The sequence below is a fragment of the Lepidochelys kempii genome, chromosome 2 (genome assembly GCF_965140265.1).
Source record: "Lepidochelys kempii isolate rLepKem1 chromosome 2, rLepKem1.hap2, whole genome shotgun sequence".
In the NCBI taxonomy this organism is placed as follows: Eukaryota; Metazoa; Chordata; order Testudines; family Cheloniidae; genus Lepidochelys; species Lepidochelys kempii.
This window is the reverse complement of record NC_133257.1, coordinates 70,006,435-70,031,040: the sequence shown is the minus strand read 5'-3', so window position 1 is coordinate 70,031,040 and position 24,606 is coordinate 70,006,435. Positions and strand designations below refer to the sequence as shown.

At 41.2% G+C, this 24,606-nt stretch overlaps 1 protein-coding gene across 3 annotated transcripts in view; it reads right to left on the bottom strand.

Annotated features, from left to right (window-relative positions):
- TCEA1 (transcription elongation factor A1) overlaps positions 1-24,606 on the bottom strand; it is a 62,155-nt gene that overhangs the window by 12,985 nt on the left and 24,564 nt on the right. For all 3 annotated transcript variants that reach the window (XM_073331154.1, XM_073331155.1, XM_073331156.1), the window contains exons 3-7: positions 23,929-24,034; positions 10,959-11,046; positions 5,420-5,568; positions 2,242-2,298; positions 220-374 (exon numbers count right to left, since the gene is read on the bottom strand). In XM_073331154.1, the coding sequence (XP_073187255.1) occupies positions 220-374; positions 2,242-2,298; positions 5,420-5,568; positions 10,959-11,046; positions 23,929-24,034 (555 nt within the window). The remainder of the gene's footprint in view (positions 1-219; positions 375-2,241; positions 2,299-5,419; positions 5,569-10,958; positions 11,047-23,928; positions 24,035-24,606) is intronic.

The window sequence follows — 24,606 nt, the reverse complement described above, 5'->3', positions numbered from 1 at the left end:
GGGACATTCTACCTGCTTCTTGCCTTATTCAGGCATCACAACTTTTGGAACTACCCCACTATCTCTACAAATCTTCAAGCCATTATACTGCTGATAATTGTGGTTTGTCTTAAGTGCCTATACTTATGAGAGTGTGAAGATAAAGTATAAGAATGTTGATGGTTTGTATAGTTAAGTCAAATAGAGTAACAAAAGTTAGAAGATCTAATATTTACTTACCTCTGCTGTCATTTTGGCAAACCTGTCTGGAGGTATGTTCCCACATAATACATTTTTTCTTAGATTAGGGTTCTTTGTGTCCTTTAGATTTGCTATTCTACTTCGTACCCTATTTTTGTATTTCATGTCCGTGTTTTTCAATTCTTGATATATAGGTGCTTAGGACTTAAGGAACACATCTTCAACAAGTAATACGCAGAACACAATATAGTACTTCATTGCTTTGCAAACGTTTACCCAGGTTTACACAGGATTAGATTTTTATCAGTAAGTGTCAGTAAACGTCAATTTTACCATATACAGACAGACAGACGAAAAATATTTCCATCAATATTAACAGAAATTTAAGATCAGCACAGTGATAAAAAATGCTGCTTGAGACTTTATTAGTTTTATTTAAAGATATTTACTTCGTATATTTTAATATGTGATGTTGATCATTTGTATTTTAATTGCTATAAAACTCAAGTTTGAATCTTTATGTCTACAGTCATTAAATAATTGTCTGACCTTCCCCAATTTCCCACAACTGTGAAAATTTAAGTAGGTATTTTTTACAAGCAAACATAAGTAGACATACTTAGACGTAAAAATACCTACAAGCAAACATCTGTACTATCTACCAAAATTTTTAAGAAATAGAAATAAAATTCTGCTAAACCTACTCTTTACATAGTTGATCAGTACCTTTCTTAGCAATGGCTGCCAGTGCTTGTATTACATGATTTTCTCAATTTTTTCTGCTCAACACGTGGCAATTAAGTAATGGAACTGCAGATCTCTCAAGATCTCTCTTTGACTTGTGGAAGCCTCCCACAAGAGCACAACAGGCATCTTTAATTCATTCTGCTGAGGAACGGATTAGTTTCCAAAATAACGCAGTGTTGATATCTGAGCATCAATAATACCTAAATCAAATTTCCAATGAAAAATGAAGCTTCCAAAGTTTTCAACATAGCTACCCGATGTCTTTACAGAAGACACTCTCACATTTTATGCTAAATGTACGCTGGCTGGGTAGCATCAGGAAGCTCGCATTGTTACTACCTATATAGCAATGGTCCCCAACCTTTCTTGTGGGAATAGCATATTGCTATTCCCAGAAGACTGTGGCGGGCGCCAGACACCCCACCACCGAAATGCAGTAGCGGGAAGAAGTGTCGCTGCTGAAATGCCGCCGAGAAACAGCAACACTTCTCAGCAGCATTTCGGCGGCGGGGCATCCTGCGGGCACACAAAAATGCCCCAGCGGGCGCCATGTCGCCTGTGGGCACAGCACTGGGGACCCCTGCTATATAGTATTTGGTCTATTGCTAAGTAATAGATGATGTCTGTTGCCAGTTTGGCTCCTTTGAAAACACTAAATTTACTTTAAAATGAAGTTGGGGTGGGTGGGTGGAGGAAAGAGTCCTGATTTGTGTAAGCATTAACCACATTAGACTTAAAAACAAAACAACAAAAACTACGCACTTAAAGAAAAAGAAGATTAAGCATTTTGAGAGTCACAATTTTTTTTGGCATTAAGATTCATCCAAGATTATAGGAACACAATCACAACACCTAGCTCTTATATAGCACTTGTCATCAGTAGATTTCAAAGCTAAGGCATAGAGAGAAGTAGCTTGCCCAAGGTCATCCAGCAAGTCAGAGGTGGGAGGACTAGAACCCAGTTCTGCCAAGAACCTGTCCAGAGCTTTATCTGCTAGGCCACACTTTCTCTAGAGTTTCACCACCGGTCACTTCAGTAAGATATCTATGATAGCTGCTGCTAGCAGCAGCAACCTTGGAACTATAACTTAAGTAAAAAGACTTCTGTATGTAATTTAATGGTCATAAATTGTGAGAATCGCTTCTCACACTAAAAACTTTCACATGGCTGCACTGAACAAAAGGAGTACTTTCCTACTGAATAAAAATCAATGTTCATTATATAGACCAAACCATTTTTTTTTAAACAAACAGCAATATAAATCCATCAGCAAATACTAATTCTAGAGCACTTAGATATATCACAAAGGATATCTTCTTCAATCTGAGATCCCAGCTCTTCCTCATCAGCACCAATAGCAATGTAGTCATCTGAGCAAAAGAGAAGTTTGATTATTAAAATTAAGTGGACATCAGATTTCCTTAGCAGCTCAAGTACCCATTGGGAATCCTGGAAAGCGTAAGTTATGCCACAACCATAGTATGCATTTTCAGAAAAAATAGTGCACTATATACTTTTATGGTAGCAAAACCCTGTTAGCTCATTATTTTGCAGAGAACACAAAAGGTAAAGAAGACAAGATTGGTAGAAAATCAATGGCCCAAAACAGGGGTCGGCAACCGATGGCACACGAGCCGATTTTTAATGGCACGCTGCTGCCTGCCAGGTCCCAGGCACTGGCCCCACTCAGCCCACTGCCGGTCTGGGGTTCTGGCTGCCGGCCCCTTGCCAGCCGGGATCCCGGCCGCAGGCCCCGCTCAGCCTGCTGCCGACCTAGGTGAAAGGAACCCCAGGCTGGCAGTGGGCTGAGCAGGCCGCTGGCACAAGATCAGCATTTTAATTTAATTTTAAATGAAGTTTCTTAAACATTTTGAAAACCTTGTTTACTTTACATATGACAATAGTTTAGTTATATAATATATAGACTTATAGAGAGAGATCTTCTAAAAAACGTTAAAATGTATTACTGGCACGGAAAACCTTAAATTAAAGTGAATAAATGAAGACTTGGCACACCATTTCTGAAAGGTTGCCGACCCTTGGCCTAAAATCTTATTTAATCAGGAGCTAAAACTGTAGATGTAGGTACTGTACAAAGAGCTTTTGTGTTATCAGTTAAGTCTTAAAGATTCTACTCAGTTTGACAACTGCCAATCTCTGCTCTGACAGAAAAGACTGAATATCACTTCAACATCTGTGATAAAATTCACTCTCAGGATAGCGTGGGTACATTCAGTTAGTGTTAGATGACAGCAGAATCAGTAATTAAGTTGTAGAAAGGAGCTTAATGGACATTACAAATATAAGGAAAGCAGACAAACTGAAGTGTAATAAAACAGGAAAGTTAAAGTGGTAAATAAAATAGGTAAAATACTTAAACTCTAAAGACAGCATGAAAAAGTTTGACCTGAAATGCTCAATCTTAGACATCTCTGAGTAGAGATTTTGGAGAGAAAAAGTAAAAAAAAACATTTACTTTCTAATTTAACATTTCCTTCCGAATTTGACAGAGGACAGGCTAGACAGTGCAAGCACACTATCAACATTTTTCACCTTCCTTCCCCTCACCTTCATTTGCATTTTAAAAAGCTCAATGAACACCATCAACTAGAAATTAAGTCAACTTCATAAAATAAGTAAAAAAATAGTTTCAGGTACCACATCTACCAAATGCCCATGTCAATTTTTTTTTCAATCACATATTTCTACTAAAAAAAAAAAATTCTCCCCTTTTGCTGTGTAAAAGGCCAACAAAAACAGCAGAACATGACTGATTACTGATGGGAAAAAACAGTGAAAATGCCTACAATCAAAATGCTCTCAAAATGCACAACGTAAGAAAACTGAAGAGAAGAAATAACTCACTAGTCTGTTAGTGTAGCAATAATTTTAGGTAAGTTTCCAAAGACAAGTGTGATTTAAATTGACATTGCATAAAATTTGCAAAGTTACCTAAGTGATTTAGGAGACTAAATTACATTTACCCAAGCATTTAAGTCAGTTAGGCATCTTAACTTTCATTAACTGCCAGCTGGACTTAGACAAGGAGTAATGTCTTTCATAAGTGTCTAACTGCTTCTGGCAGCTCTCTGCAAGTGAGTCTGTATAAAAAGTGGATGACTCAGTATTTAGAAAGTGAGCCCCACTATGGGAGAGATAGTGTTAACCTGAGGGCAGGACTTGGACCTACATATAACACTGCTTTTGGGCTCAAAGAAAAGGGGACCCAGGCTCCATTTTATGAAGGGAGAGAGAAAGTAGCAGGGAGGATCCACGCTGCCTGTATGTACATTGCTTTGAGCACCCTGATCTTTTTGTACATATTCTCAATATTATCCCATTTGCTATTTTCACTCACTTACACTTTGTAACAAACTTCATACAAAAACTGTGTCATGCTCAAAAGTCCCTAAAAAATTTTTTTTAAATTGCCCTTTTCACTACACAAGCCAGTTTGAACCAAAGAGAAGGTTAATAATGAACAGATTTGGTTCCCACTGATAAGGGACTATGTACATTTCTGGAATAAGTTTTGATTTAGTTTAAAACAGAGTTAAATATATATAATTTGGCCAAAGGATAGCTTTAGAAGGATGGGAGCATGAAACTGTACAGTAATTTGAAGGGTATAAACAAGAACAGTAATAGGAGAAGCTTTTTTGTACATGGAAATGTACAGATTAATGTGCACGAAATGTATAGGTTATCTCTGTATTTTGAAAATAAAAAATAAAAAGGAGCAATAGGATGAGGTTCAGGGTAAATGTAGGAACAGCAGGAAAACAAAAGCCTTGACAGAGAGATCTACTAGATTACAGAATAATCTCCCAAAGGAAATAGTGAAAATCTTATTTTTCAGTATAAAACACAAAGGTGTAAGAAAACTCCTGGCACTGAAAACAAGATGGAATAGATCATTTCATAGGTCTTGTCCACCTCCAAATATTATAACTCTCAAAAGACATAGAAGTTAACACCTGAAACTGGACGAGAATAGAATACGGCTGTCATAAATTGGATACTTAAAAGAATTTGACATATTTAAAATTATCAAAACACCAGTGCCAGATGTACTGTAACAAAATTAAGCTGCAACTGAAATGGAAACGGAGCTTCTGGCTACCAGAATTTGAAAGGTCACAGGACCCCAAGGGACAATGTGGTACCCCCCAAAAAAACAAACACTGAAACGATACCTTTCTTGGAAACAGATTAAATTGATGATACCAAGGAGGTAATGGCTAGCATGTACCATGAAGAGGATTCTCTGCTATTGGAAAGTAGTTGTCAGATGGGCTGGAGCATGAAATGCACCTCATCATGTTTCCAGGTTGCCAGGATTACTGGGTTATGCTAATCTGGATGAACCTATACCTGACTAGCTGGCCTGGTTGTACAGAATTCAGACTGGTCTGACAACCAGTGCTAGGATACATGGGAAGAAGAAACAGAACAAAATCCAATACCGTAAATAAGTTCTACAAAGCTCACCTCCTGTTTTGAGAGCAGCAGCCAACATTTCTCTACATTTCACTCGTACAGAGTCTGAAGTACTTGGAGCCCGAGGAAAAGAAGGGATGAAGGAATCTGACGAAGCATTAGCCTCCTCTTTCCTGATGCTGGAGTTGCTACTGGAACTACTGAAGTAGGTGAAAACAGAAAAGTGGTATGAAATGTCTTTTTTCCAACATGTTTCACCAAAGATCAAAACAAACTTTTTGTTTGATCTTTACATCTCATTAACAATATTCCCATAACAGAACAAAGATAACATTTATGCAATTATTTAGAGCTACAGTTATTGTTAATCTTCAGTAAAAAGGATCTTTGAAATACTTGCTTCTATGTGACATGGGGTACAACAAGAATTTTACTAAAGAGGGGGGCCCAGATCCAGTGATCCTCTGGGCTCCCTTGTGCTGTAGTAGCCACTCCAGCCCCTCCAGGTCCCACTTACGCCTCCAGCCCCCAAACATATACAGTTTACAAGGAATGACATGTGGGGGCAGAAACACAGATCAGTCCCGCACAATATTTGCATTGTAAGGGCACTAGCCCCCACCACGATGTTTTCCCCCGCCCCAAAGTGGTGGCCCCTCAGCATGTCCAAGTCCAGCAAAGCATAAGGAGTGGCCATAGTCTATAGGGTATGGAGTCTCCCCCAGGGCCCCAAGCCCAGCTACAGCCCAACTTGGGGTGCCAAGGGAGACCTTTGGTGAGGTGGTATGTCAATGCAATGGTGCCCCTCCTGGCCAAGCAGAGTGTGGCTATCACTGGCTCACTCAGCTCAGCGGGACTGTCAGTCTATTCCTGGTACTCCAGAATCTGGAAAATCCTCTCTGATCTCAGGTCCGTCAAGTGATTGGTAGGGGAACCCTGGCCCACCCACTTAACTGGGTTCCAGCTCAGGGCCCTCAAGATAGACAAGCAAGATCAAAGTTCGCCAACTCTGTCAGTGCCCTGAGCTGCTTCCTACCTTTTCCTGGGCCTCTGCAGGCTCTTCAGTCTGTTGGTCCGTTCATCCCTTTTTGGGGTGTTGTCCTTGGGCAGCTCTTTAGCACTTTACTGACAGGAGTTCCTTTCTCCGGCCTGTTCACTCTCCGGGTAGCTGCCACTCCCCTCTACTTCTCAGCCCTTTTTTCCTCCCAGCTGCTGTGAGGATGCCGATCAGCAGCAGCCAGCAATGCCTGTATTACCCCTTTTGCTGCTGGGCCAAGGTGGGGTACATACACCCCACGACACCCTGCTCCACACTAACAGCAAAGAGTCTGCTGAATCTGTTAGCACATTCTGGTTTTGTGGGAGGTAGACTCCCAACAGGGTAATCTGATGGCTGATGCCATCAGTTCCACAAACTGACTGCTTCTGCACACAAGGGGAAGGATCTCGCTCCTCCCTGTCTATTGATGCAAAAGACAGTTTTGATGTTGTCCAACATTACGAGGGCATAGTGACTTTGAATGAATGGGAGAAAGGCTTCGCAAGCCCTTCAAACTGCTTACGGCTCTAGAAAATTAATGTGCATCCTGGATTCTTGTTATATCCAGGTGCCTTGTACTGTATGGTTGTCCACATGGGCTCCTCAACCCAACAGGGATGCGTTGGTAACAATCACCCTGTCCGGTACATAGGCAAGGAAGGGAATGCTCACACATACCTGGCAGGGATTCTTCCACCATAACAGGGACAATATCACTTTGGTGGGAACAGTCACTATGATGCTTAAGGACTGTAAATATGGAGAGTTTACGATTTGAAGCCATGCTTATAGGCAACAAAGGTGGAGCCTTGCAAATGACATGACATAAGTACATGAGGCCACATGGCCTCCGAGAGAGACAGAGGTCTTGACAGGCACTTGGGGGTTGCTTATGACCTGTTCTATGATATTGTTCATAGCTTGAAACCTGTCCCTCTGCAGGGAAGCCCTTGCCATGACTGAATTTAACAATGCCTCCAGTGAAGTCTAAAGTCTGCATAAGGGTGAGGATGGATTTTTCAGCATTTATACTGATTCCCAAAGAGGAGAGAAGTTGCAGCATTGTCAAAGTTGACACATGGTCCTCTTAGTGTAACCTGGTGACAAGGAGCCAAACGCTGACATAGGGGAAGACTGTGAAACCACAACATTGCACAATTATATGACCTGATACTACAGAGCACACCTTGGTAAAAACACTGGAGATGGTAAGAGCAATACCAAAAGTGAACATTCTTTATTGAAAATAGTCAGAGCCCAGGAATCTGAGAAAGCGTCTGTGAGCGGGGTGGATGCCCAAGTGAAAGCAGGTGTCCATGTTGAGAGCTGTAAACCACATACCCTTTTTCAGGGATGGAATTATAGTTACCAACATGGCCATGTGAAACTTGAGTTTGCGAATAAAAAAGTTCAGATGGCAGAAGTCGAGAATGGGTCTCCAACAGCCCTTTTTAGGTACTAGGAAGTATGTCAAGTAAAAACTTCTCCCTTGGTACTGAAGAGGAACCTGTTCTGTTGCTCCCCACTGTAAGAGGGATTTCACTTCTTCTTTGAAAATGTTCTCATGAGAGTGGCCCCTAAGAGGGTGCTGGGGAAGCAAGTAAGGATGCAAACTCTGTTGAATAGCTAGAATGGATGACATTCTGAACCCATTTGTCCATTGTTTTTGCACTCCAGGTGTTGAAAAACGGTGCTAGATGACCCTCAAAGGGTGCATGGGGTTCGGGAGGCATTAGACTTAAGATATGTCGACACTGCAATGAAAAACCCACATCTGGCCTGTGCCAGCTGACCCAGGCTCACAGGGCTCAGGATGCAGGGCTGTTTCAGTGCAGTGTAGACTTCTAGGCTTGAAGTCTACACTGCAATGAAACAACCCCGCAGCCCAAGCTGACTGACATGGGCCAGCTGCGAGCATCCAGTTGCTACGTAGACATACCCTTAGTGGTTTGTAGCTCTCAAGTTCCTGTCATCAGGTGATGAAGTGGAGGTTGGTGCCAAGCTGGTCAAAGGTTCTCCGACCAGAAAGGTGTGTTGTGGAAGAGGGAACAACAGTTCATTGCACAGCTCAGAATGTACCGATGGGAAGAAAGCCACATCTGGTTTCAACAGCAGTACCAACTATGCTATTCGAAGTCAAAGCCCAAAGATGGAATGGGGGAGACACTTCTCCCAAAGGCCAGTTCCCCTAGCCGAGTTATATATTCTCTCAAGGAAGGACTTGATGGAGACTGAGACTGGAAAGCAAAGATATCCGCAGGAGGAGCACAGATCTCAACTCTTTCCCAAGCAAGAGGGGTCTTGTCCACCCAAACCAAAAGAGTCGCAGTAAAGAATCTGCGCCACAGCAGTTGAAGGCAAAGACAGTACAGAAGGTAACCAGTGCTCTCAGTGACCAGTTTTTGTCGGTCAGGTGCACCACAGGATTGTGTTTGGGACTACCAGAGGCCCCAGTGCCAGCAGATCACAATCTGGTGCTGATGGAGCCCTCGACTTGTCACATGCCCCTGAGACTTAAGATGTTTTAAGTTCTCTTGAGTTGAAGCTTATAGACTTGCCTGGTTTAGGCAGGGCTATATCAGATGTCTTCAAAGTGGATTTAGAGGACGACAACCTCATGCTTATGAGAATGCTCCTTGCTCTCCTGACAAGGCCCACTGACGTATCTGTAGGGCAGGAAACTTCTTCACTCTTGAATCGGGCCTTGTGGCAGGAGGCGCACTGCTTGCTGAGTAAGGCTGATCTATGGAGCAGAGGTTCCCTGGGCCCAGGTCCAATTGCGGTTTCATAGCTCTTCCATTAGGTGCTTCCTAAGTTCCCACCCTTCCCAGGTATGGTGGGGGAACAAAGGGCAGGTATTGCGCTGTCATAAATATAAAGGGAAGGGTAAACACCTTTAAAATCCCTCCTGGCCAGAGGAAGAATCCTTTCACCTGTAAAGGGTTAAGAAGCTAGGATAACCTCGCTGGAACCTGACCAAAATGACCAATGAGGAGACAAGATAATTTCAAAAGCTGGGGGGGAGAGAGAAACAAAGCATCTCTGTCTGTCTGTGTGATGCTTTTGCCAGGGACAGAACAGGAATGGAGTCTTAGAACTTAGTAAGTAATCTAGCTAGATATGCGTTAGATTTTGATTTCTTTAAATGGCTGAGGAAATAAGCTGTGCTGAATGGGATGGATATTCCTGTCTTTGTGTCTTTTTGTAACTTAAGGTTTTGCCTAGAGGGATCCTCTATGTTTTGAATCTAATTACCCTGTAAGGTATTTACCATCCTGATTTTACAGAGGTGATTCTTTTTTACCTTTTCTTCTATTAAAATTCTTCTTGTAAGAAACTGAATGCTTCTTTTCATTGTTCTTAAGATCCAAGGGTTTGGGTCTCTGGTCACCTATGCAAATTGGTGAGTATTTTTATCAAAGCTTCTCCAGGAAGGGGGGTGCAAGGTTTTGGTGAGGATTTTGGGGGGAAAGACGTTTCCAAACGGCTCTTTCCCAATAATAAACCCGGTTAGACTTTTGGTGGTGGCAGCGGAAGTCCAAGGGCAAAAGGTAAAATAGTTTGTACCTTGGGGAAGTTTTAACCTAAGCTGGTAAAAGTAAGCTTAGGAGGTTTTCATGCAGGTCCCCACAACTGTACCCTAGAGTTCAGAGTGGGGAAGGAACTTTGACATGCACCTTGCTACAATGTGGGCTTTCCCCGAGATAGTATAAACAGCATAGGTGGTTATCACTGACCAAGAAGGAATGCAGGCAAGAACCACAAACTTTGAAGCCCGGAGTCCAGGGCATAGTCCAATACCCAAACAGGGTGTGCACTTTCACAATAAAGAGACTGCACTACAGTACTTGTATGACATGAATTGAAAAATACTATTTCTTTTTATCATTTTTACAGTGCAAATATTTGTAATAAAAAAAAATATAAAGTGAGCACTGTTCACTTTGTATTCTGTGTTGGAACAGAAATCAATATATTTGAAAATGTAGAAAACATCCAAAAATATTTAAATAAATGGTATTCTATTATTGTTGAAACAGTGCGATTAACAGCACGATTAATTGTGCAATTAATTTTTTTAATAGCTTATCAGCCCTAGTTTCTACCTAAAATGTAAGATACTGATTAAAAAAGGCTGGTTATTGTTAAGACTCCTAGTATTGTAGAGTAAGAATGTTAAATAGATGACATCAGCAGGCAGGATGGATATTTTGACTACCTGACCCATATTGTGGCTAATCACCTGCCATTTTTTCATATTATTAACAGCAGAATTGACTTACCTTCATCCCCACCACAAAAGACCTGGATGACTATTCTGATCTACACTGATTGTCCAACCTTGATGACAGTGCAGGCATCACCACTTTTTAGACATTGATTACGTGTTTGATATAAGAACATGGCAGACCTCCTTAGTCCCAGAGATACTTGTACAAAAATTAAATATTTAGGAAAGCATCTATGAAGAAACTGATTCTTCACATTAATAATTCATCTGTTGTGCTAGTTCATTTTATATTACACACACACACAGACAGGTTCAAATACCTTTCTTCTCTTGCTTCAGGACTATTTTGTGATGAAGATGCAGGTTCCTTTTTCTTGTCTTCAGAGTCTTTATCAGTTGACGGTCCATCTGGAAATGTACAAACCATGAAATAAACATTACCTCTTATAGGACAGAAATAGCAGCCAAGTATAAGTTAAATGCAATGTAGTTTATTTCCATAAGATGGAATTTGAGTGTGCTCAATACCTGTGAAAATCAAGCCACTTATTGAGGCATCTAAGTTTGAAAACTCTGTCCTGATGATTAGAATGAAACTACCACATATTCAGTGCTTTTTTTTTTTAAAAGCACCATACAGTTCTATAGTTAAGTCCACACAGACAAGACCAAACAAAAAACTAGGGGATCAAAGGTTTAAGAGACTATCAAATAAAAAAATGAATTAACTTAGTTAAAACTCATCACCGTGAATGAAGACAAAACAGAAATGAAAACATAAAATTATCCAAATACAATAGATGCTGCATTAAAATAGAAGAAGTGGTATTTTAAAAGTCCTGAAGATTAAAATAAAAGAAAACCCACAATATATATTTATCAAGAAAACTAAAACCATAAAAAGTTGAAAACTAGTCATTATTCAAGCACACTGTTAAAACACAACATTTGCATTTCTCATATAGAAGGAAAACTGACCCTTCCCCTTTTTTATGTATGAAGAGATAAGTAATCACCATAGCAACTAAAGAACACTTATCTGATGTATAAACAGGAAATATTCTATATATTCAGACAACCTCACCCATTCTTACATTCTCTACCATCAACTGCATGAATATTTTCACCAGGAATTTTAGAGTTGTATTAGCACTTTGTCATCTTTTTCCACCAACTGGCCTACAATTTCACTGGATGAATCTCATGTTATATTGATATGGAATAAACTGCCTAGGGAAGTTGTGGAAGCTCCTTCACTGCCAGTTTTCAAGAAGAGGTTGGACAGCCATCTGTCATGGATGGTTTAGACACAACAAATCCTGCTCGTTGGCCAGAGACTAGACTAGACGACCCTTACGGTTCCTTCTAATGCTTTGGTTCTATAATATCACAGGGCATGGCTACACTTGCAGATGTAGGGCACTTTGAGTTAAACCAGCCCTCGGAGAGCGCAGTAGGAAAAGCGCTGCAGTGTGTTCACACTGTCAGCTGCAAATGCAGTGGCGTAGCCACATTTGTGGCACTTGCAGCGGCATTGGGAGTGGTGCATTATGGGCAGCTATCCCACAGAGCACCTCTTCCCATTCTGGCGCTGTGGCTTGTGGGAAGGGGGTGGGAGGGTGCAGGGCATTCTGGGTCCTGTCCCAACGCCCCATGATGCATCGGTTCGCATCCCAGCAATTCCTCTGCTTCTGTGCATATTTGGCACCATCTTTCAACATTTTTTGTGCTGCGCGCTCTGCCTTCCCTTTCAGTCTGCAGGAATGGAGCCCGAACTGCTGAGGAATATGCTGACGAGTCTCACCAGAACATCATGTTTGGAAGTTGAGTTACTCCTTAAGATCCAAACTGACAGTGAGGACTCCGACGATATCGACTCAAGTAAGGCATACGACACAAGATTGCTTGTCGCGTTCATGGACATACTCATCACCGTGGAACACTGCTTTTGGACTCTGGAAACAAGCACTGAGTGGTGGGATAGCATCGTCATGCAAGTCTGGGATGACAAGCAGTGGCTCCAGAATTTTCGGATGAGAAAAGCCACTTTCATGGGACTGTGTGATGAGCTCATCCCCACCCTGCAGCGCAAAAAAACGAGATTGAGAGCTGCCCTGACAGTGGAGAAGTGGGTGGCTACTGAAATCTGGAAGTTGGCAACTCCAGACAGCTACCGATCAGTCGCTAACCAGTTTGGAGTAGGGATGTTGACCGCTGGAATTGTGTTGATGCAAGTTTGCAGGGCCATTAATCGCATTCTGCTCAGAAAAACTGTGACTCTGGGTAACGTGCATGACATTGTGGCTGGCTTTCCACAAAAGGGTTTCCCTAACTGCAGAGGGGCGATAGATGGGATGCATATTCCAATTCTGGCAGCAGCCCACCTAGCCTCCGAGTACATTAATCTGAAGGGGTATTTCTCTATGGTTCTCTAAGCGCTTGTGGATCACCGGGGGTGTTTCACGGACATTAACGCAGGCTGGCCCGGAAAGGTGCATGATGCACGCATCTTTTGGAACACTGGCCTGTACAGGAAGCTGCAAGCCGGGACTTTTTTCCCAGAAGTCAAAATGTCCATTGTGATCCTTGGAGACCCTGCTTACCCTTTAACGCCTTGGCTCATGAAACCCTACATAGGGAGCCTTGACAGCAGCAAGGAACAGTTCAACAGCAGGCTGAGCCGGTGCAGAATGACCGTGGAGTGTGCTTTTGGCCGTTTAAAGGACCGCTGGCGTTCTCTGTATGGGAAGCTGGACCTGGCAGATTGCAGCATCCCCACAGTTATATCCGCTTGCTGTATCCTCCATAACACTTGTGAAGGGAAGGGTGAACGATTCACTCAGGCATGGACCTCGTCGGTTCAACACCTGGAGGTTGAATTTGAACAGCTAGAGAGCAGGGCTATTAGAGGGGCCCAGCACAGGGCTGCAAGGATTAGGGATGCCTTGAGGGAGCAATTTGAGGCTGAAAGCCACCAATAAGGTTTGGTGCCTTGCACAGGAGTGAAGTGCAGTGGTTCCAATGTTAGTAGGAATCCGTGTTTGCTACGCTTACTTGCAGTGCCTGTTGCTTTCCTAGGCTAAGGTAGCTTTTACTTTATGCAATAATAAAGAATGTTTTCAAAGCCAAAAAATCCATTTATTGAAAAGAAACACAACTGCTTTGCAAACAGAGAGGGCAAGGGGGTGGGGTGAAGAACAGTACAATTACAGATTTGTGTATGTCCTGTTATTATACTCAGCCTTCCTGTCTGGAGTGCTGTGCAATGAGTGCTGCACTTCAGGATGGCTATACTGCATGGTGATGGGGGTTGAGTGCAGTGGGTAAGGGTCGTAGTTTTCAGGGCTGGGTGGTGAAGCTACAGGTGTTGGAGACAGCTGGTGGCGATAAGAACCCGGCTGTTGGGGAAAGTGGGTTGGAAGTGACATGGGGGCACAGGGGAAAGAGTCTTGGGACACGGGCTGCAGGGGTGGGGCAGGCATGGTAGTGCTCTGCCTGCATGGCTATGAGCACCTGGATCGAGTCCACCTGGAGCTCCAGGATGCTTATCAGCCGATCCGTGCTTTGCTGCCGGAGCTCCGTGCTTTTGTGCCAGCAATCCGCATTCTGCTGGTGGATCCTCCTTTCACTCTCCCTCCACTCCTGCGCTTTTAGATTCTCATTGACTGCTGCATTACTTCATGCAGCATGTCTTCTTTCCTTCTATGTAGCCTCTTCCTGAGTCTTTGCAGCCTCTCGGCCGGTGATAACACGGACGGCTGAGATCTCAAGGTTGCATCCGTAAAGGCAAAATGCAACACTTAACAGAGGCAGCATTGTTCACACCAGACAGACCAATGATTCCCCCATACTTAAGGACGAACACAGTGTACACAATAGCAGAATTTGCCCGTCCCAAAGCGAGCACACACAACCCACGGGAGCCCCAAAATGGTGAGTAAGGACAGGGTCCAGGGGGAATGATTCTTTCATGGCTGTACTGTCCTCTGGGTTTCTGTGCCTTGGGGAGAGCCAACAGTTGCAGGGGGCCCCTATACTGAACGCTGTCCCCACATTTTCCACAGGAGTTTGTCCTGGAAGATATCTCGCTGCTGAGGGCGATCTGGGAAGCAAGGGAGGGTCTTCTACTACAATATGGCTTCTGCCCCAGGCCCATATGCAATGCCCTGTGTGCAGCAATGGTCCCCCAGCCCCTCATAGCACAGCGGCGCAGACATGTTAGCCTGACTGGGACAAGGACCACAGTGGTTCTCCCAAGAAACCGGAGCAAGCGCATTGCCCAAGTTCTGGCTGAGACCTTTGAAGAGATCACTGAGGCCAATTACCATGATGTGAGACAGCACATCAACGCCCTATTCCGCATCTAGGCATGCATGCAGCCCTAACCCTCCTCGCCCCAAGAGCCTGAACTGAACAATTTCCTTCCCAAAATAAAAGCCACTTACCAGGCACCACCTCTGGTGTTTGTCCTTCCCCAAGCACCAGCCGCTGCGACTGGCTACCTTCCTCCTGGCTTGATAACAGCTCCTGGCTACATGCTTCTAGGGATTCCGGGGTAGCTTCCTCCGCCTCAGCACCCTTGCTCCCGCTTTGCTCCTCCAGCCTTGTTGAACTGGGCTCTGAAGTGTCCACAGTGGTACTGAGTGCAGGTGGGGTCGCCTCCAAGTATCGCGTCCAGCTCTTTGTGGAAACGGCAGGTCACAGGGGCAGCACCGGAGTGGCTGTTTGCCTCGCGGGCTTTGCGGTAGGCATTCCGCAGCTCCTTCACTTTAACCCTGCATGGCAGTGCGTCCCGGTCATGGCCCCTTTCCATCATGTCCCTTGATATCTGCCCGAAGACATCGTAATTCCTAGGCTGGAGCGCAGCTGGGACTGGACAGCTTCCTCCCCGCAAACACTGATGAGGTCCAGCACCTCGCCATTGCTCCATACTGGGGATCGGCAGGTGTGTGGAGGCATGGTGACCTGGAAAGATGCGCTGAGAGCACTCCACGCCTGGCTGAGCAAACAGGAAGGGGATTTTCAAAATTCCCAGAGAATTTAAAGGGCAGGTCTGATGGTTGGTCACCTGATGGCAGGGCAGTAGAGTTCAAACTGATGACCAGAGTGGCTAGAACAGGCATTGTGGGACACTTCTGGAGGCCAATCAGAGAGCATTAACAGACCAGGGTGTCCACACTGGCGCTGCAACGCTCCAGTGGGGGCGCATCAAACGTTATTCCACTCGCCGAGGTGGAGTACCAGGAGCACTCTACCGCGGAGTCAGAGCGCTCTACGTGCCTTGCCAGTGTGGACAGGTCATGAGTTAGAGCACACTGGGCTTCTTTAATGCGCTCTAACTCACAAGGATAGCCATGCCCACAGGTTAGTGATTCACACATAATTCTCTGATACATCAGCAGCAGACTGGGAAACTTTCTTAACTGTCACTTTACATAAGGAAGGTGGGTGGAGGTGAGAGTGGTGGCTGACAATTTAAAAAATGCCCTCCATATTTTAATATTCCCGCAAGCACTAATGAAATAATCTTGAAACAGACAATATACAAGTAATTTCATTTGTCAGCAATTTACATCCAAGGAGAAAAGATATTGTAGTGGCACTTTGAGAAATAAGAAGCTATGAGAGAAGAACATCATAGAAAAGCAGGAATAGAGCAAGAAATTCCAGATGATGAAGTATGAGAGTCAGGAAAGTCTGTCTGGTATGGTTTATAAGATTTCCTTATAAAAAGACAAAACCAGGAGAGATGTTTTGACACAAGAGTAGAAGGACTGGTTTTCATCGTACATATTACCTCCCTTTTTCTGTGGTGCAGATATCAGTAGCTACATTGGGTATGTCTACACAGCAAAGAAAACATCTGCCATGTGGAAAGGTCCCAGAGCTCAGGCTCCAGTCTGAGGCCAGAAGTCTACACAGCAATATAACAACCCTGCCGCCCCAGTCCCGTGAGCCTGAATTGGCTGGCATGGGCCAGCTGCAGGTTTTTCTTTGCTGTGTAGACATACCCATTGTCTGCAGGAATATAAACTATGCTTCCTCACTGGAAATCCAGGCTGTATTATTGAATGATTCTTTTTGTAATTACACATTTTAATTTACACAGGGTAGTTTGCAGATGTAATATGCGGTGTGAAAAAGGACTCAAGAATGCTGGGGAGAAAAAACAAATTAACTATTTGTCATGTATGCAGCGTTGTTGTAGCCATGCTGGTCCAAGGATATTAGAGAGACAAGGTGAGTGAGGTAATACCTTTTATAGGACCAACTTCTGTTGGAGAGAGAGAGAAAAAAAACTTTCAAGATTACACAGAGCTCTTCTTCAGGACTGGGAAATTAAGGCCAGGTCTACACTACAGGACAAGGTGAAAAATCCACACACCGGAGCAACACATTTATACTGACCAAACCCTCACTGCAGACAGTGCTATGTCAACAGGAGAGCTTCTCCCATTGACACAGCTACCGCCTCTCAGGGAGGTTAAGTACGCCGACGGGAGAAGCTCTCCCATCGGTGTAGGAGCATCTTCTCTTAAGCACGACAGCAGCACAGCTGCACTGATGCAGCATTTTAAGCGTAGACCTGCCCTGTCACTGCTAAATACAAGGTTTGAACAGATTGTTTAGTATAAGTAGTTAACACATATTTCAAGGGACCATTCAAGCTGAAGTGGCTCATTAACAACTCTCCAGTAAGAGGGAGGAAAGGGAGGGAGGGAAGAGCTGCAGGGGCGGTTAGTAGGTTATAGATTGTTGTAATAAGCCATAAATCCAGTGTCTTTATTAACACCATGATTTTTAGTGTCTAGCAAAATTATGAATTTAAGCTCCAAGGCTCGTCTTTTGAAAGTGTTGTGCAGGTTTCCTTTGAAGATGAGGACAGAGGTTTGAGAGTGATCACTCTATGAAAAGCGTTTACTCACAACTGATAGGGTGTTTTTGTCTTTTATCATTTTCCCGTGTAAATTCATTCAAGAGTATAGTGGTTGTTTGGTTTCACTCACATAGTTGCTATTGTTGTGATAGGCATGTATAGGAGGTCGGGGGTTGTTTTAAGGCCAGAAGAGGGGATTAGGGAAAGATTTCTTTCAGGATGGGATCTCCATTGAGTATGAGCTGTAGTTTGATGATACCTCATATGGGCTCCAGTTTCGGTGGTAGGTGACAACTGCAGGTGTGCAGTCAGAGGGGGTTTTATTTCTGATTTTGAAGCAGGTTCTCTTGGGGTATTTGGGAAGCCCACTCCATGATGCAATCTACTTCTCTTGTGGAGTGTCTTTGTTTGGTGAAGATGGTTGTGTGTGTATTAAGGTATATATACACCTACAACTTTCTCCCCTTCTGGCCTTCAAACAACCCTCCAACCTCTCCAAGCTCCCTGCAGATCAGGACAACTCAAAGCAGCATCAAACCCTGCCAGAACAGATACAAAACTTGCAGACATATCTCCACTGCTACAATGATCAACACCTCCCTCCCAAACATTCAAGATCCAGGAGTCCTGCACATGCCTATCACAATGTGTGGTGTACCTCATCCAGTGCAATAAAAGCCTCAATAGTAACTATGTGGGTGAAATCAGACAACCACTACACTCTTGAATGAACTTATACAGGGAAACGATAGACGACAAAAACACCCTATCACCTGTCAGTAAACGTTTTTCACAAAATGAACACTCTGTATCTGACCTCTCAGACCTCTTCATCAAAGGAAACCTCTACAATCCTTTTAAAAGACGAGCCTGGGAGCTTAAATTCATAACTTCACTAGACACTAAAAATCATGAATTGAATAGAGAGACTGAATTTATGACTTATTACAACAATCTCTAATCCACTAACAACCCCAACCCCGCAGCAGTTCCCCCCTCTTCTTTTCCTTTTTATGAGTGGAGGGGTGTTAGCCGGCCACTTCAACTTGAATGGTCACTTGAAATGTCTGTTAACTACTTATGCTAAACAATCTGTTCAAACATTAGCTTGTGACACTCTGATTAAGTTTCCCAGACCCGAAGAACTCTCTGAAAGCTCAAAAGCTTGTCTTTCTCACCCACAGAAATTGGTCCAAGAAAAGATATTACCTCACCTACCTTGTCTATTTGTTATGTAATTATTCACTTGAGCAATAGTCACAACAGGCCCTTCCCTCCAAAGGTCAAACTTTCTATGGGAATTCAGAAGCTTTTCAGAAGTTTTTATTCTATTTGATGTCTATATATACACACACACACACACACTAGTATTGCCGATAGTAAAAAAGTTACAAACACAAGGATATATAATTGGCATTTGGTTTTGTTCAAAATAAAGTTACTGGAGAAAATTGGTAAGTGTCGTCCTTTACATAATCTAGTCCGATTCATTACATAAGGAAAGGATCTTATATACAGAATGCTTTGGAATCACTCAACTTACGTGTGATTTGGCTAGTACTACAATTATTCTTCTGTTTGCACTCCTGAAGAAAAACTCAGAAGAAACAAAACTGCTAGTTCATAAACATTTAAACTTTTATTCTGCATTCATTTCAAAAAACTTTTTCTCCCCCCATTCTTAGTTTCATTAAGGGCAATAAAATGTATCTTACAATTATCCAATAATGTGCACCTCCAGCCCAGTAAATAATTAAACAGAGCCCCTATAAATGTATTCTAAAAGTTCCTGCATTTTTTTTCCAGATAGGTACCTTCAGGATTCAATAAAAATAACTCTGGAATTTCAAGCTGCATTGTAGAATATTTAGATTTTACACATTCTTAAAAGAAATTGTCTGGATCAAAGAAAGTAAAACACATCCTGAAATCTAACCTGACATTTGCAGGTTAGGATACTTCATGGTATTTGCTATAAAATAATATCAATTAAGTGTCATTACTTGCAAAGAATTTTTTCCTCTCATCACATGGCTGAAAGATTTTTATGACCTCCAGTAATACAGTTTGCATGTTCATCTGAACTGTATCCACTTGGCCTGTGTAGCTTCTAAGGTCTTCCAACCATTATCTGCACTTTGTAAAGACTGATCTTGTCCTGATCTTGCATCAAGTCTCCTTTCAGAAGATGCTCGGAAGCCACCACCTGAGAGTCTACTAACCAAGCTTCAAAAATATTGTAACCATTCTTTCTTTTCACACTTCATGTGGTTCTCATCAAGAGAAATTTTGATTATTCTTTGAGGTTCAGAACCTCACCTGATTTCTTTTAGGTTCTCTCTTCATTCCAAAAGAAGTTCTAAAAGTTCCAAAAAAATGTTTAATTTACAAAGTATACACACCCTGTCAAGTAAAAAGATGTTTATAACAGAATTTTTGAACTTAACAACTCTCAAAAGATTTCAGCGCTCAGAACAGTTAACAGCTGTCCACCTGTGTTGCCATCTTTGACGATACCCTATTTTACAAGCACTACAAACAGCATAATTGAAATAATTTGTACAACAGCCTGACATACAGTATTCTGAATTCTTCTGTGAAAATCAAAACCAATGCCAACACAAAATGAAGTCCCTAACTTTTCCACCCTCTTGGCCAAGTAACACAACTCTACAGTGCACAACAATGTAATTAATTTTAAATTCCAATATTGAGTTGGAGTTTATAGCAGTGAACCAACATTTGCCCTGGTATGCCTGAGAAACAAGATTTTCACACTATGATCAAGGAAATCGGTGATCAAGTCAGTTCTGTGCATGATCAATGCTATGTTTTCACATACAGAAGTGATTTTAATAGACCCGACAGGATACATGGGTGCAATTACACACATTACTCTTGAAATAATAATAATTGGGGTTCTGGATACAGTGTGGTCACATCTCTCCATCTCAGAAAAAAAAATTCAGTTTTAATTACCACCAGTACAAACTCTTGCTATCAGTTTTCAAATTCTTCAAAACTTTAGTGTCATTTGATATCAGTACAGTTACATGCCAGAATTGTAGCCAGCTAGCATTTTTAATGGTAGTAAAAATGATCTTTTATTGAACTTACAGTAGAACCTCAGAGTTATGAACACCTTGGGAGTGGAGGTTGTTCATAACTCTGAAAAAAATGTTATGGCTGTTCTTTCAAAAGTTTACAACTGAACACTGACTTAATACAGCTTTGAAACTTTACTATGCAGAAGAAAAATGCTGCTTTTAACCATCTTAATTTAAATGACACAAGCACAGAAACAGTTTCCTCACCTTGTCAAATCTTTTTTTTTTTTTTTAAACTTTCCCTTTTTTAGTAGTTTACATTTAACACAGTACTGGTACTGCATTTGCATTTGGGGGGGGGGGAAGAGGGGGGTCTCTGCTGCTGCCTGATTGCGTTCTTCCAGTTCCAAATGAGGGGTGTGGTTAACTGGTCAGTTTGTAACTCTGGTATTCGTAACTCTGAGATTCTACTGTATTCAAAGTGCACATAGAAATAGGTTAATTCTTCCTCTAAAGAGAAACACTTTCATATGTCTCAATATATTCTAATGTTTAAAAATCAGTCACTGTCAAGGTAAGGATTGGTAAAGACAAGCAGAACAAATACACTGAATCCAAAGGAACATTTGTTATGTTCTAGAAATTATTTCTGCTTTGATTTAATCAAGAAGCTCTTTGCCAAACTTTAAAGCCTGGCATGTCGTTACTCTGAAATCTACACTACTCAGTCTTTCTGTGGGTCAGATTTAGGCAAAAGTAGCTAGTCTCACAGCTACAAAGTAGATGCCAAAAGTTGCAATGTTTGCTTACTATGGAGAGTCTGAAATTACCAGTGCTCCAGTCAGCTGACTTTTTCTTATCCTTATTGCTACTATTTTTGAATATTTTCTTCAATTTATGAGAATTTTTAATCTTCCATTTATGTCTTTTGTCACATCAAGAAATGACAACATAGATGTCCTCTGAACTATTTATCTATATTAGGGGTACTCTTAAATATATGGGACAAAAATGTAAGGTATATTACATTCAGACAAGGCCGGGGGAATTAGAAGTTTGGTGCAAAATTTGAAATTCAAATACATTTTATCGTCACTTTCTGCATTGTAATTTGAAATCTCATCCTATTTACTGTTAAAATCTTTGCTTCACTGTCAGAATTGCAATGTATTAGTTTATTTTTAAAGCTATATTCATCAGACTATGAACTGGTGATTAATCAGCATTTTTATTATCTATCTAAGATCTTCCCCCAATTTCTAAAGTATGTCCAAGACCTTCCCATTTCTTCAAAAAACCTCATTAACAAAAGAGATCTACTACACCTACTTGTTAGTGGACATTAGACAATATACTCCTGGAGTAGTCAATCTGATCTCTAGTAATTAAAAATCTCAACATAATTTAAAATTTAGGAGAAATAAGAACAACTCTAGCTTATCTATGGTTTGTTTTTAAAAATATTTCTCCAGCTTTGTGATCCTGAGGAAAATCCCAGTGGAAGCTATCAGTTCTTTCAGAATATTTTCCAATTAATTATTTGTATTAGATGGGGGAAAACATCTTCACAATAATTGAAAAATATTTCTCTCCTCAAAAAAGTTTGGTTTTCCAGGATATTTTGAGATTGTTGAAAAAGGAGGAACATGTCACTGGAAAAGTAGATTAAAGTTAAGATGGTTGAAATGAAAAAAATATTAGCACATTCTGTAGGTTTGCACTGAAAATGATAAAGAAAATATAATTTGTTGCCTAGTGATTGGGATAATTTACTAATAATTTGTAACAAATTTTGGAAGGAAGAGTATATTTTTAATTTATGTATATCAGAACAGCAGGAATTTACATTTTGAATAAGAAACAAAACCATTTTGTATTGTTCTCTTAGTATTTACCAGCATTTTGCTCAGTTGTTTTTTTTACGGAATCAAATTCCAGTTTTACATAACAAGTAGACAAAATACATGGAAGACTTCACTAAGTTTCATATTGACATAAAGGCATACAAAAATATATGCATTTGAGTTTATTAGGTTACATTTACCAGTGACATCAGATCAAATTATTGGTAAAGTACATCTCTTGGTAATAACAAAACAGGACATGATTTTAGAAGCTTGTTCACCAGAACACTTGCTGTACTTCTGCCTTCACAAAATGCCTGCTCAACCAGATATTAGAGTCCTATATATTGTTTCATGTTTTAATTCAGCATATATAAGCCTTTACTTTAGAACCACCCCCATTAAGAAGACTCCCATAATTTGTCATTTTTTATTGAAACACTTTTCTAAAACGGATGCCAAACCATTCCTGCAAGCATTTAGAAAAAAGCGAAGGTGATGAGATTAGATTTCCTTGAAATGTATAGCTAGCTAACTTGGATGACAGCTGGCATAGCACACTTGTTTAAACTGAAAAGACTTCTATTAATCCAGCAGCTCTTGTAATTTCTGTAAAACAAAAGCAGACCTCACATTTTAAATATTAAGCTACCAGAAGAAACTCCCTAAACTTAAGTTTATGTGAATGTGAGATGAAGCCACGAATAAGTTATATGTATTATCAGCAATGTTCCAAATAAACACGGTTCATGAGTTTCAGGTGTTTAAAACTGCACTAAGATGACAGTGATGTGATTTGTCCTGGCATAAAAAATGTTGCAAGAATAATTTCCTTAGACGTGTTAATAATTAGTACACAATATTTAAAGGAATACTATTTAAGTTCCATTCACTTTATTCAAGTGCCTTTAATGAATATTGAGGTTTCAGAGAGTGAGCACAAGGCACACAGAACTAGTTAGACTTCAGTTTTCTTATGATAAGATTGGAGCTATGTACTAGTCATAATACTAATAGCATTAAGTCAACTTTTGATTTTTGTCTTTTCCTTTCCTATAGTTTATGACCCACAGACAGTTAAGATTAAAACCCTTTAACACCTTGATGTACAAGTACTGTAAAGACTTTGGAAGGCAGAGAATAGTTGATCCAGACAAACAAAAGGTCAGTAGGTTTTAATGCTGCAATAAGGCCACTCTGGCATTTAGTTCAGTAGCAAGCAGTGAGACTGTCCAATAGATATTAGTCATGTCACAGAGCCATGCTTCATGCTGCTCTGTTCTTAGTTACTCATTATCCCAATGAAGCTACACTGACTATGGCCCTTAAGGGGACCCATGAGTAATGCAGTGATAGAGGGCACAGGGAAAATGAAAATGATACAGAAAAAACTTCAGTACTGAATGTGAGAACTGGTGAGCCAAGAATCAAAATGGTGGCAATAGTTTATAATGCCCACAATACAAATGATTAAATGCCTGAGGGAGAAGGAAGATTGTTAAAAAGCTTTTTGCAGTCATACCTAACAGCTTCTTCCAAGACTTGATGAGAGATTTTGCTAAAGATGTAACCTCTTCATCTGTGCTTTGCTTGCGTATTGCATTCACTGACATTCCAATTCTTGTGGACTGCAACAGAAAAGGATATACATCACAATTTGTGAAAGACATTTAACAGATACAAAAAGCTAAGCTGCATTTTGACAATGCATGGTAAAAATCTAAGCATCAAGTCAGTTGTATCCCTATGAAGTTGACTGAAATTACTTTATTAAGTTGCAAATCCTTACTGAATTGATTTTCACAAGACATCCTGCACATTGATACTGATAAAACACATTAATAAACTTTTCTTGATAGGAGCATGCAATCAAGAAAAAAAAGCTCACTTGGAACAAAACGTATGTTTTATGGTTTAAGTGGTGGGGGGGATCATTCAATATATTAGATAGAGGTCCATTCTAAAACAGGAAAATAGAAATTGCGTCACTTGACGTTATCCTATAGAATGACTTTTTTTTTTTTTTTTTTAACTGCTATGTTGCCCGATACACTTAAAGCTCCTTTGAGGCAATGTTAGTGTATTAGAAATCTGCTCTCACAGCACAGGATCCTATAATATTTCAGTACCCTTATTATTCACAAGAGTGATAAAGGCAGAGTACAAGAGATGGGACAACATGCATAGACATATCTATGAA